The sequence below is a fragment of the Xenopus tropicalis genome, chromosome 1 (assembly GCF_000004195.4).
Source record: "Xenopus tropicalis strain Nigerian chromosome 1, UCB_Xtro_10.0, whole genome shotgun sequence".
Lineage (NCBI taxonomy): Eukaryota > Metazoa > Chordata > Amphibia > Anura > Pipidae > Xenopus > Xenopus tropicalis.
In genome coordinates, this window is record NC_030677.2 from 198,537,509 (window position 1) to 198,555,036 (window position 17,528).

Consider the following 17,528-nt stretch of genomic DNA (forward strand, 5'->3'; position numbering starts at 1 on the left):
TTGTGGCAGAGAATAGTAGTGCAAACGGGCAAATAGATGGAGAGGCCCATTTATCAACATTCTCATTTTCGTCGTTTTAGATGTTTTTGAAACCGCGACTAAACTCATTTCCGCTAAAACCACAAATGTCTGGTCATTTATTAAAACATCCGAATTGAAAAAGCACCAACGAATTAAAATGCGGGACCAAAACGGAAAGAACATGGCGGAGGCGCGGCTATAAATACAGAAGCCGGAAGGGGGGGCCGGCAGTGTTAGGTCGGGGGAGGGGAAGGCGAGTGGAAGAGCCTGACGCATGGGTATCGGCCCGACCCGCACATCACTAATGTGCATTTTGCTTTGTTGGTCTTTTTGAACTAGAAATCTCTTTTGTCTATATTATGGCCTAATCCTGTGAATGTTCTAATTCTCTCCTTGGCTATAGTTTGGCCTAGAACTTATGCTAGTGGTTCCCCTTGGGATAGCCTGGAGCAATGTCTCGGGGGGCTCAGACTGATGACTAATTAGGGTGAGATTTGGGGTAAAGTCTATTTGTGCCTCTAGATACTGCTGGAAGCTTAGCATGAAGGTCAGCTAGAGAGAGATTTGGGGGTTAGTACCTAAACCTGTTCTATAAATTGATCCCCCAAAAAATGAATTAAACCGCTGTCTTATGTTCTTGTTGTTTATAGTTTGGTCTCGACCTACAAATGTTTAATTTTTTTACTGATTATGTTTTGACCCATGAAATGCTCTTATACTTTGATTGGCTATTGTTTGCCTTGTGTTATTATGCCCTGATAGGCTATGGGTAATTATGCCCCTCCTAGCCCTGGGTAATTTATGATCTGCCTACAGTTGGCCTAGATCTCTAAATGTTCTTATACTCTGATTTGGGAGGGCTCAGCTGTCCTCTGAATGTCCAGGGATCTTCTTGATCTTCTTCATATGGCCACACAAATGGAAGGGTAAGAAGCATCCAATCACTTGGGCAGGGCGGGGGGTGGGGGTTCTTGATCCAATCCCCCTGACAATGCAGCTCCTTGTGGGACAAGGGCACATGGGGTGATGGAACATCCAGTGATGAACTGGTGAGTATGAACAGATGAGGCATAATGAAGTCACTGAAGAGTCATCAGATTCTGGAAACGGACGCACAACAGCAGTAACCAGTAGTGTAGCAGGTCTCAGCTGGGCTCCACTGCAGAATAATGTCCAAAAAGACTTATGATTACCTCCCCCACCCCCCACTGCTAATGCTCCGCCCCACTCCTCCCTTGTGCACAAGTGTGCAACTGTCATCAGCAGATCTTTAGGCTTTAGTTACCCTTTAAAAAATTATGAAACCAACACTGAAAAGTGCAAGGATAAATAATTATTAATAAGTTTTGTTTCACTTTTACAAAATGACTCTAAAATAAGCAAATTTGTTCCAGATTTCGTGTTTTGTGCATAAGACGTAACAGTTCATAGTGTGACAGATGAGAATGTACAGAAGGGTCTAGTTTTGCAGTCAGATATTCTCATCTTGAACTCACAGGCAGCAAAGTCTCTCCATCACTCGCCTGGGGGGCTTTCAGCTTGTTTAGAATTCTATGAATATCCTAGAAAACGAGAGAACAGGTTACATTTACACGGGGATAAAGACCGAGTCTGACTCAGCCCCAGCACTGTACTCATAACGGGTGGGTCCCTACCCACATAGACTCCCCCATCTTGTCCCCTACTTGCGCCTCAGTGTGCTAGGTGCAGAGCATGGCCCCACAGACTCCAGGTGCACTTTAGTGCTCTAGAACCTGGGGTCAATGTACAAGAGCCCTATTGTGTCAATTTAACAGAGGAACTTACTGGGAATTTGTAGATGTGACAGTTGCTGAGAAGGTCTTGGAATGCAGGGTGGCTCATAAGAGCTGCGACAGCTACACATTCCTGCTGCTCGGTGCCCAGCTCCGCAAATATCTGCCCGAGGCTCTGCAGAACAACACAAGCACAGGCACATGGGAGTCTCACAGCAATAGGGAGCAAGGGATTTCATACACAGGAAACATAAATGAAGGAATAATAAATGACTCCTGGCTCTGGCCATAAGAACTGAGCTGGATGGTGCCCCTGCGGCTCAATGTGGCGCAAAGTGTGGCTGAATTTTGCAGAATTAACAAACAGGGAAACCATGTTACACTCTGTGTGTGGTTCCATAGGCCATAAAAGCCAGTAAGCACTCTGGGATTTGTATTCAGCAAAACAGTGATTGGCCATTAAAGATAAAGTAAATTAAATATCCTTTGGACCCTGAACTGTCCCCCATTCTACTCCAACTGCCCCACTCCATGTGACAACACAGGCCCCCCCCCCCCTGTGGATTATGGAAGATTTGTGACCAGACACCATTATAATGGGAATCCGCTACTGACTTTAACTTGGAAGCAGATAATATTCATAACTTACTGCCTGGAACCATATTGTGTATCTGTAATACTGTATCTGTATCTGTAATACTGTATCTGTATCTGTAATACTGTATCTGTAATACTGTATCTGTAATACTGTATCTGTAATACTGTATCTGTAATACTGTATCTGTATCTGTAATACTGTATCTGTATCTGTAATACTGTATCTGTAATACTGTATCTGTATCTGTAATACTGTATCTGTAATACTGTATCTGTAATACAGTATTACAGATACAGTTTTACAGATACAGATACAGTATTACAGATACAGTATTACAGATACAGATACAGTATTACAGATACAGTATTACAGATACAGTATTACAGATACAGTATTACAGATACAGTATCTGTAATACTGTATCTGTAATACTGTATCTGTAATACTGTATTACTGATACAGTATTACAGATACAGTATTACAGATACAGAATTACAGACACAGTATTACAGATACAGATACAGTATTACAGATACTGTATCTGTAATACTGTATCTGTAATACTGTATCTGTAATACTGTATCTGTATCTGTAATACTGTATCTGTAATACTGTATCTGTAATACTGTATCTGTAATACTGTATCTGTAATACTGTATCTGTATCTGTAATACTGTATCTGTAATACTGTATCTGTAATACTGTATCTCTAATACTGTATCTGTATCTGTAATACTGTATCTGTAATAGTGTATCTGTAATACTGTATCAGTAATACTGTAATACTGTATCTGTAATACTGTATCTGTAATACTGTATCTGTAATACGGTATCTGTAATACGGTATCTGTAATACTGTATCTGTATCTGTAATACTGTATCTGTATCTGTAATACTGTATCTGTAATACAGTATTACAGATACCGTATTACAGATACAGATACAGTATTACAGATACAGTATTACAGATACAGTATGACAGATACAGTATTACAGATACAGATACAGTATTACAGATACAGTATTACAGATACAGTATTACAGATACAGTATTACAGATACAGATACAGTATTACAGATACAGTATTACAGATACAGTATTACAGATACAGATACAGTATTACAGATACAGATACCGTATTACAGATACCGTATTACAGATACCGTATTACAGATACCGTATTACAGATACAGTATTACAGATACAGTATTACAGATACAGTATTACAGATAGATACAGTATTACAGATAGATACAGTATTACAGATACAGTATTACAGATACAGTATTACAGATACAGTATCTGTATCTGTAATACTGTATCTGTATCTGTAATACTGTATCTGTAATACTGTATCTGTAATACTGTATCTGTAATACTGTATCTGTAATACTGTATCTGTATCTGTAATACAGTATCTGTAATACGGTATCTGTAATACGGTATCTGTATCTGTAATACTGTATCTGTAATACTGTATCTGTAATACTGTATCTGTAATACTGTATCTGTATCCGTAACACTGTATCTGTAATACTGTATCTGTATCTGTAATACTGTATCTATCTGTAATACTGTATCTATCTGTAATACTGTATCTATCTGTAATACTGTATCTGTAATACTGTATCTGTAATACTGTATCTGTAATACTGTATCTGTATCTGTAATACTGTATCCGTAACACTGTATCCGTAATACTGTATCTGTAATACTGTATTTGTAATACTGTATCTGTATCCGTAATACTGTATCCGTAATACTGTATCTGTAATACTGTATCTGTAATACTGTATCTGTAATACTGTATCTGTAATACTGTATCTATCTGTAATACTGTATCTATCTGTAATACTGTATCTGTATCTGTAATACTGTATCTGTATCTGTAATACTGTATCTGTATCTGTAATACTGTATCTATCTGTAATACTGTATCTGTAATACTGTATCTGTAATACTGTATCTGTAATACTGTATCTGTAATACGGTATCTGTAATACGGTATCTGTAATACGGTATCTGTAATACGGTATCTGTAATACTGTATCTGTATCTGTAATACTGTATCTATCTGTAATACTGTATCTGTATCTGTAATACTGTATCTGTATCTGTAATACTGTATCTATCTGTAATACTGTATCTGTAATACTGTATCTGTATCTGTAATACGGTATCTGTAATACTGTATCTGTAATACTGTATCTGTATCCGTAATACTGTATATGTAATACTGTATCTGTATCCGTAATACTGTATCTGTAATACTGTATCCGTAATACTGTATCTGTAATACTGTATCTGTAATACTGTATCTGTAATACTGTATCTATCTGTAATACTGTATCTGTAATACTGTATCTGTAATACTGTATCTGTATCTGTAATACTGTATCTGTATCTGTAATACTGTATCTGTATCTGTAATACTGTATCTATCTGTAATACTGTATCTGTAATACTGTATCTGTAATACTGTATCTGTAATACTGTATCTGTATCTGTAATACTGTATCTGTATCTGTAATACTGTATCTGTATCTGTAATACTGTATCTGTATCACTGTATCTGTAATACTGTATCTGTATCTGTAATACGGTATCTGTAATACGGTATCTGTAATACGGTATCTGTAATACTGTATCTGTATCTGTAATACTGTATCTGTATCTGTAATACTGTATCTATCTGTAATACTGTATCTATCTGTAATACTGTATCTGTAATACTATATCTGTAATACTGTGTCTGTATCTGTAATACTGTATCTGTAATACTGTATCTGTAATACTGTATCTGTAATACTGTATCTGTATCTGTAATACGGTATCTGTAATACGGTATCTGTAATACGGTATCTGTAATACGGTATCTGTAATACGGTATCTGTAATACTGTATCTGTATCTGTAATACTGTATCTATCTGTAATACTGTATCTGTAATACTGTATCTGTATCTGTAATACGGTATCTGTAATACTGTATCTGTAATACTGTATCTGTAATACTGTATCTGTATCTGTAATACTGTATACTGTATCTGTATCTGTAATACTGTATCTGTATCCGTAATACTGTATCTGTAATACTGTATCTGTAATACTGTATCTGTAATACTGTATCTGTAATACTGTATCTGTAATACTGTAATACTGTATCTGTAATACTGTATCTGTAATACTGTATCTGTAATACTGTATCTGTATCTGTAATACTGTATCTGTATCTGTAATACTGTATCTGTATCTGTAATACTGTATCTGTAATACTGTATCTGTAATACTGTATCTGTAATACTGTATCTGTAATACTGTATCTGTATCTGTAATACTGTATCTGTAATACTGTATCTGTAATACTGTGTCTGTATCTGTAATACTGTATCTGTATCTGTAATACTGTATCTGTATCTGTAATACGGTATCTGTAATACGGTATCTGTAATACGGTATCTGTAATACGGTATCTGTAATACGGTTTCTGTATCTGTAATACTGTATCTGTAATACTGTATCTGTAATACGGTATCTGTAATACGGTATCTGTAATACGGTATCTGTAATACGGTATCTGTAATACTGTATCTGTAATACTGTATCTGTATCTGTAATACTGTATCTATCTGTAATACTGTATCTGTAATACTGTATCTGTATCTGTAATACGGTATCTGTAATACTGTATCTGTAATACTGTATCTGTAATACTGTATCCGTAATACTGTATCTGTAATACTGTATCTGTATCTGTAATACGGTATCTGTAATACTGTATCTGTAATACTGTATCTGTAATACTGTATCCGTAATACTGTATCTGTATCCGTAATACTGTATCCGTAATACTGTATCCGTAATACTGTATCTGTAATTCTGTAATACTGTATCTGTAATACTGTATCTGTAATACTGTATCTGTAATACTGTATCTGTATCTGTAATACTGTATCTGTAATACTGTATCTGTAATACTGTATCTGTAATACTGTTTCTGTAATACTGTATCTGTATCTGTAATACTGTATCTGTAATACTGTATCTGTAATACTGTATTGTATCTGTAATACTGTATCTGTAATACTGTATCTGTATCTGTAATACTGTATCTGTATCTGTAATACTGTATCTGTAATACTGTATCTGTATCTGTAATACTGTATCTGTAATACTATATCTGTAATACTGTATCTGTATCTGTAATACTGTATCTGTATCTGTAATACTGTATCTGTAATACTGTATCTGTATCTGTAATACTGTATCTGTAATACTGTATCTGTAATACTGTATCTGTAATACTGTATCTGTAATACTGTATCTGTATCTGTAATACTGTATCTGTATCTGTAATACTGTATCTGTAATACTGTATCTGATCTGTAATACTGTATCTGTAATACTATATCTGTAATACGTATCTGTATCTGTAATTTACTGTATGCTGTAATACTGTATCTGTAATACTGTATCTGTATCTGTAATACTGTATCTGTAATACTGTATCTGTAATACTGTATCTGTAATACTGTATCTGTAATACTGTATCTGTAATACTGTATTTGTAATACTGTATCTGTAATACTGTATCTGTATCTGTAATACTGTATCTGTAATACTGTATCTGTATCTGTAATACTGTATCTGTAATACTGTATCTGTAATACTGTATCTGTATCTGTAATACTGTATCTGTAATACTGTATCTGTAATACTGTATCTGTAATACTGTATCTGTATCTGTAATACTGTATCCATAACACTGTATCCGTAATACTGTATCTGTAATAGTGTATTTGTAATACTGTATCTGTAATACTGTATCTGTATCTGTAATACTGTATCTGTATCTGTAATACTGTATCTGTATCCGTAATACTGTATGTGTAATACTGTATGTGTAATACTGTATGTGTAATACTGTATCTGTAATACTGTATCTGTAATACTGTATCTGTATCTGTAATACGGTATCTGTAATACGGTATCTGTAATACGGTATCTGTAATACGGTATCTGTAATACTGTATCTATCTGTAATACTGTATCTGTATCTGTAATACTGTATCTATCTGTATCTGTAATACTGTATCTGTATCTGTAATACGGTATCTGTAATACTGTATCTGTAATACTGTATCTGTATCCGTAATACTGTATTCGTAATACTGTATCCGTAATACTGTATCCGTAATACTGTATCTGTAATACTGTATCTGTAATACTGTATCTATCTGTAATACTGTATCTGTAATACTGTATCTGTAATACTGTATCTGTATCTGTAATACTGTATCTGTATCTGTAATACTGTATCTGTAATACTGTATCTGTAATACTGTAACTGTAATACTGTATCTGTAATACTGTATCTGTAATAATGTATCTGTAATACTGTATCTGTATCTGTAATACTGTATCTGTATCTGTAATACTGTATCTGTATCTGTAATACTGTATCTGTAATACTGTATCTGTATCTGTAATACGGTATCTGTAATACGGTATCTGTAATACGGTATCTGTAATACGGTATCTGTAATACTGTATCTGTATCTGTAATACTGTATCTGTATCTGTAATACTGTATCTATCTGTAATACTATATCTGTAATACTGTATCTGTAATACTATATCTGTAATACTATATCTGTAATACTGTGTCTGTATCTGTAATACTGTATCTGTATCTGTAATACTGTATCTGTAATACTGTATCTGTAATACTGTATCTGTAATACTGTATCTGTATCTGTAATACGGTATCTGTAATACTGTATCTGTAATACTGTATCTGTAATACTGTATCTGTATCTGTAATACTGTATTTGTATCTGTAATACTGTATCTGTATCTGTAATACTGTATCTGTATCTGTAATACTGTATCTGTAATACTGTATCTGTATCTGTAATACTGTATCTGTAATACTGTATCTGTAATACTGTATCTGTAATACTGTATCTGTATCTGTAATACTGTATCTGTATCTGTAATACTGTATCTGTATCTGTAATACTGTATCTGTAATACTGTATCTGTAATACTGTATCTGTAATACTGTATCTGTATCTGTAATACTGTATCTGTAATACTGTATCTGTAATACTGTATCTGTATCTGTAATACTGTATCTGTATCTGTATCTGTAATACTGTATCTGTAATACTGTATCTGTATCTGTAATACTGTATCTGTAATACTGTATCTGTATCTGTAATACTGTATCTGTATCTGTAATACTGTATCTGTATCTGTAATACTGTATCTATAATACTGTATCTATAATACTGTATCTGTAATACTGTATCTGTAATACTGTATCTGTATCTGTAATACTGTATCTGTATCTGTAATACTGTATCTGTATCTGTAATACTGTATCTGTAATACTGTATCTGTAATACTGTATCTGTAATACTGTATCTGTATCTGTAATACTGTATCTGTAATACTGTATCTGTATCTGTAATACTGTATCTGTATCTGTAATACTGTATCTGTATCTGTAATACTGTATCTGTATCCGTAATACTGTATCTGTAATACTGTATCCGTAATACTGTATCTGTAATACTGTATCTGTAATACTGTATCTGTAATACTGTATCTGTAATACTGTATCTGTATCTGTAATACTGTATCTGTATCTGTAATACTGTATCTGTATCTGTAATACTGTATCTGTAATACTGTATCTGTAATACTGTATCTGTATCTGTAATACGGTATCTGTAATACGGTATCTGTAATACTGTATCTGTATCTGTAATACTGTATCTGTATCTGTAATACTGTATCTGTATCTGTAATACTGTATCTATCTGTAATACTGTATCTATCTGTAATACTGTATCTGTAATACTATATCTGTAATACTGTGTCTGTATCTGTAATACTGTATCTGTAATACTGTATCTGTATCTGTAATACGGTATCTGTAATACGGTATCTGTAATACGGTATCTGTAATACGGTATCTGTAATACGGTATCTGTAATACGGTATCTGTATCTGTAATACTGTATCTATCTGTAATACTGTATCTGTAATACGGTATCTGTAATACGGTATCTGTAATACGGTATCTGTAATACGGTATCTGTAATACGGTATCTGTAATACTGTATCTATCTGTAATACTGTATCTGTAATACTGTATCTGTAATACTGTATCTGTAATACTGTATCTGTATCTGTAATACTGTATACTGTATCTGTATCTGTAATACTGTATCTGTATCCGTAATACTGTATCTGTAATACTGTATCCGTAATACTGTATCCGTAATACTGTATCTGTAATACTGTATCTGTAATACTGTAATACTGTATCTGTAATACTGTATCTGTAATACTGTATCTGTAATACTGTATCTGTATCTGTAATACTGTATCTGTATCTGTAATACTGTATCTGTAATACTGTATCTGTAATACTGTATCTGTAATACTGTATCTGTAATACTGTATCCGTAATACTGTATCTGTATCCGTAATACTGTATCTGTAATTCTGTAATACTGTATCTGTAATACTGTATCTGTATCTGTAATACTGTATCTGTAATACTGTATCTGTATCTGTAATACTGTATCTGTAATACTGTATCTGTAATACTGTATCTGTAATACTGTATCTGTATCTGTAATACTGTAATCTGTAATACTGGTATCTGTATACTGTATCTTGTAATACTGTATCTGTATCTGTAATACTGTATCTGTAAATACCTCGTATCTGTATCTGTAATACTTGTATCTGTAATACTGTATCTGTAAGTCTAGTCATACTGTATCTGTATCTGTAATACTGTATCTGTATCTGTAATACTGTATCTGTAATACTGTATCTGTAATACTGTATCTGTATCTGTAATACTGTATCTGTAATACTGTATCTGTAATACTGTATCTGTAATACTGTATCTGTATCTGTAATACTGTATCTGTATCTGTAATACTGTATCTGTATCTGTAATACTGTATCTGTAATACTGTATCTGTAATACTGTATCTGTAATACTGTATCTGTATCTGTAATACTGTATCTGTAATACTGTATCTGTAATACTGTATCTGTAATACTGTATCTGTAATACTGTAATCTGTAATACTGTATCTGTATCTGTAATACTGTATCTGTATCTGTAATACTGTATCTGTAATACTGTATCTGTATCTGTAATACTGTATCTGTAATACTGTATCTGTAATACTGTATCTGTATCTGTAATACTGTATCTGTAATACTGTATCTGTATCCGTAATACTGTATCTGTAATACTGTATCTGTAATACTGTATCTGTATCTGTAATACTGTATAAGTAACACTGTATCCGTAATACTGTATCTGTAATACTGTATCTGTATCTGTAATACTGTATCTGTATCTGTAATACTGTATCTGTAATACTGTATCTGTAATACTGTATCTGTAATACTGTATCTGTAATACTGTATCTGTATCTGTAATACTGTATCTGTAATACGGTATCTGTAATACGGTATCTGTAATACGGTATCTGTAATACTGTATCTATCTGTAATACTGTATCTATCTGTAATACTGTATCTGTATCTCTAATACTGTATCTATCTGTAATACTGTATCTGTATCTGTAATACTGTATCTGTATCTGTAATACGGTATCTGTAATACTGTATCTGTAATACTGTATCTGTATCCGTAATACTGTATCTGTAATACTGTATCTGTATCCGTAATACTGTATCTGTAATACTGTATCTGTATCTGTAATACTGTATCCGTAATACTGTATCCGTAATACTGTATCTGTAATACTGTATCTGTAATACTGTATCTGTAATACTGTATCTGTAATACTGTATCTGTATCTGTAATACTGTATCTGTATCTGTAATACTGTATCTGTATCTGTAATACTGTATCTGTATCTGTAAAACAGTATTACAGATACAGTATTACAGATAGATACAGTATTACAGATACAGATACCGTATTACAGATACAGTATTACAGATACAGTATTACAGATACAGTATTACAGATACAGATACAGTAATTACAGATACAGATACAGTATTACAGATACAGTATTACAGATACAGTATTACAGATAGATACAGTATCTGTAATACTGTATCTGTATCTGTAATACTGTATCTGTATCTGTAATACTGTATCTGTAATACTGTATCTGTAATACGGTATCTGTAATACGGTATCTGTAATACGGTATCTGTAATACGGTATCTGTAATACGGTATCTGTATCTGTAATACTGTATCTGTAATACTGTATCTATCTGTAATACTGTATCTATCTGTAATACTGTATCTGTAATACTATATCTGTAATACTGTGTCTGTATCTGTAATACTGTATCTGTATCTGTAATACTGTATCTGTAATACTGTATCTGTAATACTGTATCTGTATCTGTAATACTGTATCTGTAATACTGTATCTGTATCTGTAATACTGTATCTGTATCTGTAATACTGTATCTGTATCTGTAATACTGTATCTGTAATACGGTATCTGTAATACGGTATCTGTAATACGGTATCTGTAATACGGTATCTGTAATACGGTATCTGTATCTGTAATACTGTATCTGTATCTGTAATACTGTATCTATCTGTAATACTGTATCTATCTGTAATACTGTATCTGTAATACTGTATCTGTAATACTATATCTGTAATACTGTGTCTGTATCTGTAATACTGTATCTGTATCTGTAATACTGTATCTGTAATACTGTATCTGTAATACTGTATCTGTATCTGTAATACTGTATCTGTAATACTGTATCTGTATCTGTAATACTGTATCTGTATCTGTAATACTGTATCTGTATACTGTATCTGTAATACTGTAACTGTAATACTGTATCTGTAATACTGTATCTGTAATAATGTATCTGTAATCCTGTATCTGTATCTGTAATACTGTATCTGTATCTGTAATACTGTATCTGTATCTGTAATACTGTATCTGTAATACTGTATCTGTATCTGTAATACGGTATCTGTAATACGGTATCTGTAATACGGTATCTGTAATACGGTATCTGTAATACGGTATCTGTAATACTGTATCTGTATCTGTAATACTGTATCTATCTGTAATACTATATCTGTAATACTGTATCTGTAATACTATATCTGTAATACTATATCTGTAATACTGTGTCTGTATCTGTAATACTGTATCTGTATCTGTAATACTGTATCTGTAATACTGTATCTGTAATACTGTATCTGTAATACTGTATCTGTATCTGTAATACGGTATCTGTAATACTGTATCTGTAATACTGTATCTGTAATACTGTATCTGTAATACTGTATCTGTATCTGTAATACTGTATTGTATCTGTAATACTGTATCTGTATCTGTAATACTGTATCTGTATCTGTAATACTGTATCTGTAATACTGTATCTGTATCTGTAATACTGTATCTGTAATACTGTATCTGTAATACTGTATCTGTAATACTGTATCTGTATCTGTAATACTGTATCTGTATCTGTAATACTGTATCTGTATCTGTAATACTGTATCTGTAATACTGTATCTGTAATACTGTATCTGTATACTTCTGTATCTGTAATACTGTATCTGTAATACTGTATCTGTAATACTGTATCTGTATCTGTAATACTGTATCTGTATCTGTATCTGTAATACTGTATCTGTAATACTGTATCTGTAATACTGTATCTGTATCTGTAAATACTGTATCTGTAATACTGTATCTGTATCTGTAATACTGTATCTGTATCTGTAAACTGTATCTGTATCTGTAATACTGTATCTATAATACTGTATCTATAATACTGTATCTGTAATACTGTATCTGTAATACTGTATCTGTATCTGTAATACTGTATCTGTATCTGTAATACTGTATCTGTATCTGTATACTGTTATCTGTAATCTGTAATACTGTATCTGTAATACTGTATCTGTAATACTGTATCTGTAATACTGTATCTGTAATACTGTATCTGTATCTGTAATACTGTATCTGTAATACTGTATTCTGTATCTGTAATACTGTATCTGTATCTGTAAATACTGTATCTGTATCCGTAATACTGTATCTGTAATACTGTATCCGTAATACTGTATCTGTAATACTGTATCTGTAATACTGTATCTGTAATACTGTATCTGTAATACTGTATCTGTATCTGTAATACTGTATCTGTATCTGTAATACTGTATCTGTATCTGTAATACTGTATCTGTAATACTGTATCTGTAATACTGTATCTGTATCTGTAATACGGTATCTGTAATACGGTATCTGTAATACTGTATCTGTATCTGTAATACTGTATCTGTATCTGTAATACTGTATCTGTATCTGTAATACTGTATCTATCTGTAATACTGTATCTATCTGTAATACTGTATCTGTAATACTATATCTGTAATACTGTGTCTGTATCTGTAATACTGTATCTGTAATACTGTATCTGTAATACTGTATCTGTATCTGTAATACGGTATCTGTAATACGGTATCTGTAATACGGTATCTGTAATACGGTATCTGTAATACGGTATCTGTATCTGTAATACTGTATCTATCTGTAATACTGTATCTGTAATACTGTATCTGTAATACTGTATCTGTAATACGGTATCTGTAATACGGTATCTGTAATACGGTATCTGTAATACGGTATCTGTAATACGGTATCTATCTGTAATACTGTATCTGTAATACTGTATCTGTAATACTGTATCTGTAATACTGTATCTGTATCTGTAATACTGTATACTGTATCTGTATCTGTAATACTGTATCTGTATCCGTAATACTGTATCTGTAATACTGTATCCGTAATACTGTATCTGTAATACTGTATCTGTAATACTGTATCTGTAATACTGTATCTGTAATACTGTAATACTGTATCTGTAATACTGTATCTGTAATACTGTATCTGTAATACTGTATCTGTATCTGTAATACTGTATCTGTATCTGTAATACTGTATCTGTATCTGTAATACTGTATCTGTAATACTGTATCTGTAATACTGTATCTGTAATACTGTATCTGTAATACTGTATCCGTAATACTGTATCTGTATCCGTAATACTGTATCTGTAATTCTGTAATACTGTATCTGTAATACTGTATCTGTATCTGTAATACTGTATCTGTAATACTGTATCTGTATCTGTAATACTGTATCTGTAATACTGTATCTGTAATACTGTATCTGTAATACTGTATCTGTAATACTGTATCTGTAATACTGTATCTGTATCTGTAATACTGTATCTGTATCTGTATCTGTAATACTGTATCTGTATCTGTAATACTGTATCTGTAATACTGTATCTGTAATACTGTATCTGTATCTGTAATACTGTATCTGTATCTGTAATACTGTATCTGTAATACTGTATCTGTATCTGTAATACTGTATCTGTAATACTGTATCTGTAATACTGTATCTGTAATACTGTATCTGTATCTGTAATACTGTATCTGTATCTGTAATACTGTATCTGTATCTGTAATACTGTATCTGTAATACTGTATCTGTAATACTGTATCTGTAATACTGTATCTGTAATACTGTATCTGTATCTGTAATACTGTATCTGTAATACTGTATCTGTAATACTGTATCTGTAATACTGTATCTGTATCTGTAATACTGTATCTGTATCTGTATCTGTAATACTGTATCTGTATCTGTAATACTGTATCTGTAATACTGTATCTGTATCTGTAATACTGTATCTGTAATACTGTATCTGTAATACTGTATCTGTATCTGTAATACTGTATCTGTAATACTGTATCTGTATCCGTAATACTGTATCTGTAATATGTATCTGTAATACTGTATCTGTAATACTGTATCTGTATCTGTAATACTGTATAAGTAACACTGTATCCGTAATACTGTATCTGTAATACTGTATCTGTATCTGTAATACTGTATCTGTATCTGTAATACTGTATCTGTAATACTGTATCTGTAATACTGTATCTGTAATACTGTATCTGTATCTGTAATACTGTATCTGTAATACGGTATCTGTAATACGGTATCTGTAATACGGTATCTGTAATACTGTATCTATCTGTAATACTGTATCTATCTGTAATACTGTATCTGTATCTCTAATACTGTATCTGTAATACTGTATCTGTAATACTGTATCTGTATCTGTAATACTGTATCTGTAATACTGTATCTGTAATACTGTATCTGTATCTGTAATACTGTATCTGTATCTGTAATACGGTATCTGTAATACTGTATCTGTAATACTGTATCTGTATCCGTAATACTGTATCTGTAATACTGTATCTGTATCCGTAATACTGTATCTGTAATACTGTATCTGTATCTGTAATACTGTATCCGTAATACTGTATCCGTAATACTGTATCTGTAATACTGTATCTGTAATACTGTATCTGTAATACTGTATCTGTAATACTGTATCTGTATCTGTAATACTGTATCTGTATCTGTAATACTGTATCTGTATCTGTAATACAGTATTACAGATACAGTATTACAGATAGATACAGTATTACAGATACAGATACCGTATTACAGATACAGTATTACAGATACAGTATTACAGATACAGTATTACAGATACAGATACAGTATTACAGATACAGATACAGTATTACAGATACAGTATTACAGATACAGTATTACAGATAGATACAGTATCTGTAATACTGTATCTGTATCTGTAATACTGTATCTGTATCTGTAATACTGTATCTGTAATACTGTATCTGTAATACTGTATCTGTAATACGGTATCTGTAATACGGTATCTGTAATACGGTATCTGTAATACTGTATCTGTATCTGTAATACTGTATCTGTAATACTGTATCTATCTGTAATACTGTATCTATCTGTAATACTGTATCTGTAATACTATATCTGTAATACTGTGTCTGTATCTGTAATACTGTATCTGTATCTGTAATACTGTATCTGTAATACTGTATCTGTAATACTGTATCTGTATCTGTAATACTGTATCTGTAATACTGTATCTGTATCTGTAATACTGTATCTGTATCTGTAATACTGTATCTGTAATACTGTATCTGTAATACTGTATCTGTAATACTGTATCTGTATCTGTAATACTGTATCTGTAATACTGTATCTGTATCTGTAATACTGTATCTGTATCTGTAATACTGTATCTGTATCCGTAATACTGTATCTGTAATACTGTATCCGTAATACTGTATCTGTAATACTGTATCTGTAATACTGTATCTGTAATACTGTATCTGTAATACTGTATCTGTATCTGTAATACTGTATCTGTATCTGTAATACTGTATCTGTATCTGTAATACTGTATCTGTAATACTGTATCTGTAATACTGTATCTGTATCTGTAATACGGTATCTGTAATACGGTATCTGTAATACTGTATCTGTATCTGTAATACTGTATCTGTATCTGTAATACTGTATCTGTATCTGTAATACTGTATCTATCTGTAATACTGTATCTATCTGTAATACTGTATCTGTAATACTATATCTGTAATACTGTGTCTGTATCTGTAATACTGTATCTGTAATACTGTATCTGTAATACTGTATCTGTATCTGTAATACGGTATCTGTAATACGGTATCTGTAATACGGTATCTGTAATACGGTATCTGTAATACGGTATCTGTATCTGTAATACTGTATCTATCTGTAATACTGTATCTGTAATACTGTATCTGTAATACGGTATCTGTAATACGGTATCTGTAATACGGTATCTGTAATACGGTATCTGTAATACGGTATCTATCTGTAATACTGTATCTGTAATACTGTATCTGTAATACTGTATCTGTAATACTGTATCTGTATCTGTAATACTGTATACTGTATCTGTATCTGTAATACTGTATCTGTATCCGTAATACTGTATCTGTAATACTGTATCCGTAATACTGTATCTGTAATACTGTATCTGTAATACTGTATCTGTAATACTGTATCTGTAATACTGTAATACTGTATCTGTAATACTGTATCTGTAATACTGTATCTGTAATACTGTATCTGTATCTGTAATACTGTATCTGTATCTGTAATACTGTATCTGTATCTGTAATACTGTATCTGTAATACTG

General features: G+C 32.2%; 1 protein-coding gene across 3 annotated transcripts in view; it reads right to left on the reverse strand.

Moving 5' to 3' along the window:
• Positions 1 to 1,334: 1,334 nt before the first annotated feature.
• The window catches only part of spef2 (sperm flagellar 2), a 107,461-nt gene continuing 91,267 nt past the window's right edge, over positions 1,335 to 17,528 (reverse strand). For all 3 annotated transcript variants that reach the window (XM_031894702.1, XM_031894707.1, XM_031894698.1), the window contains exons 36-37: positions 1,828 to 1,950; positions 1,335 to 1,583 (exon numbers count right to left, since the gene is read on the reverse strand). In XM_031894702.1, coding sequence (XP_031750562.1) covers positions 1,503 to 1,583; positions 1,828 to 1,950 — 204 coding nt within the window. In that variant the 3' untranslated portion in view covers positions 1,335 to 1,502. The remainder of the gene's footprint in view (positions 1,584 to 1,827; positions 1,951 to 17,528) is intronic.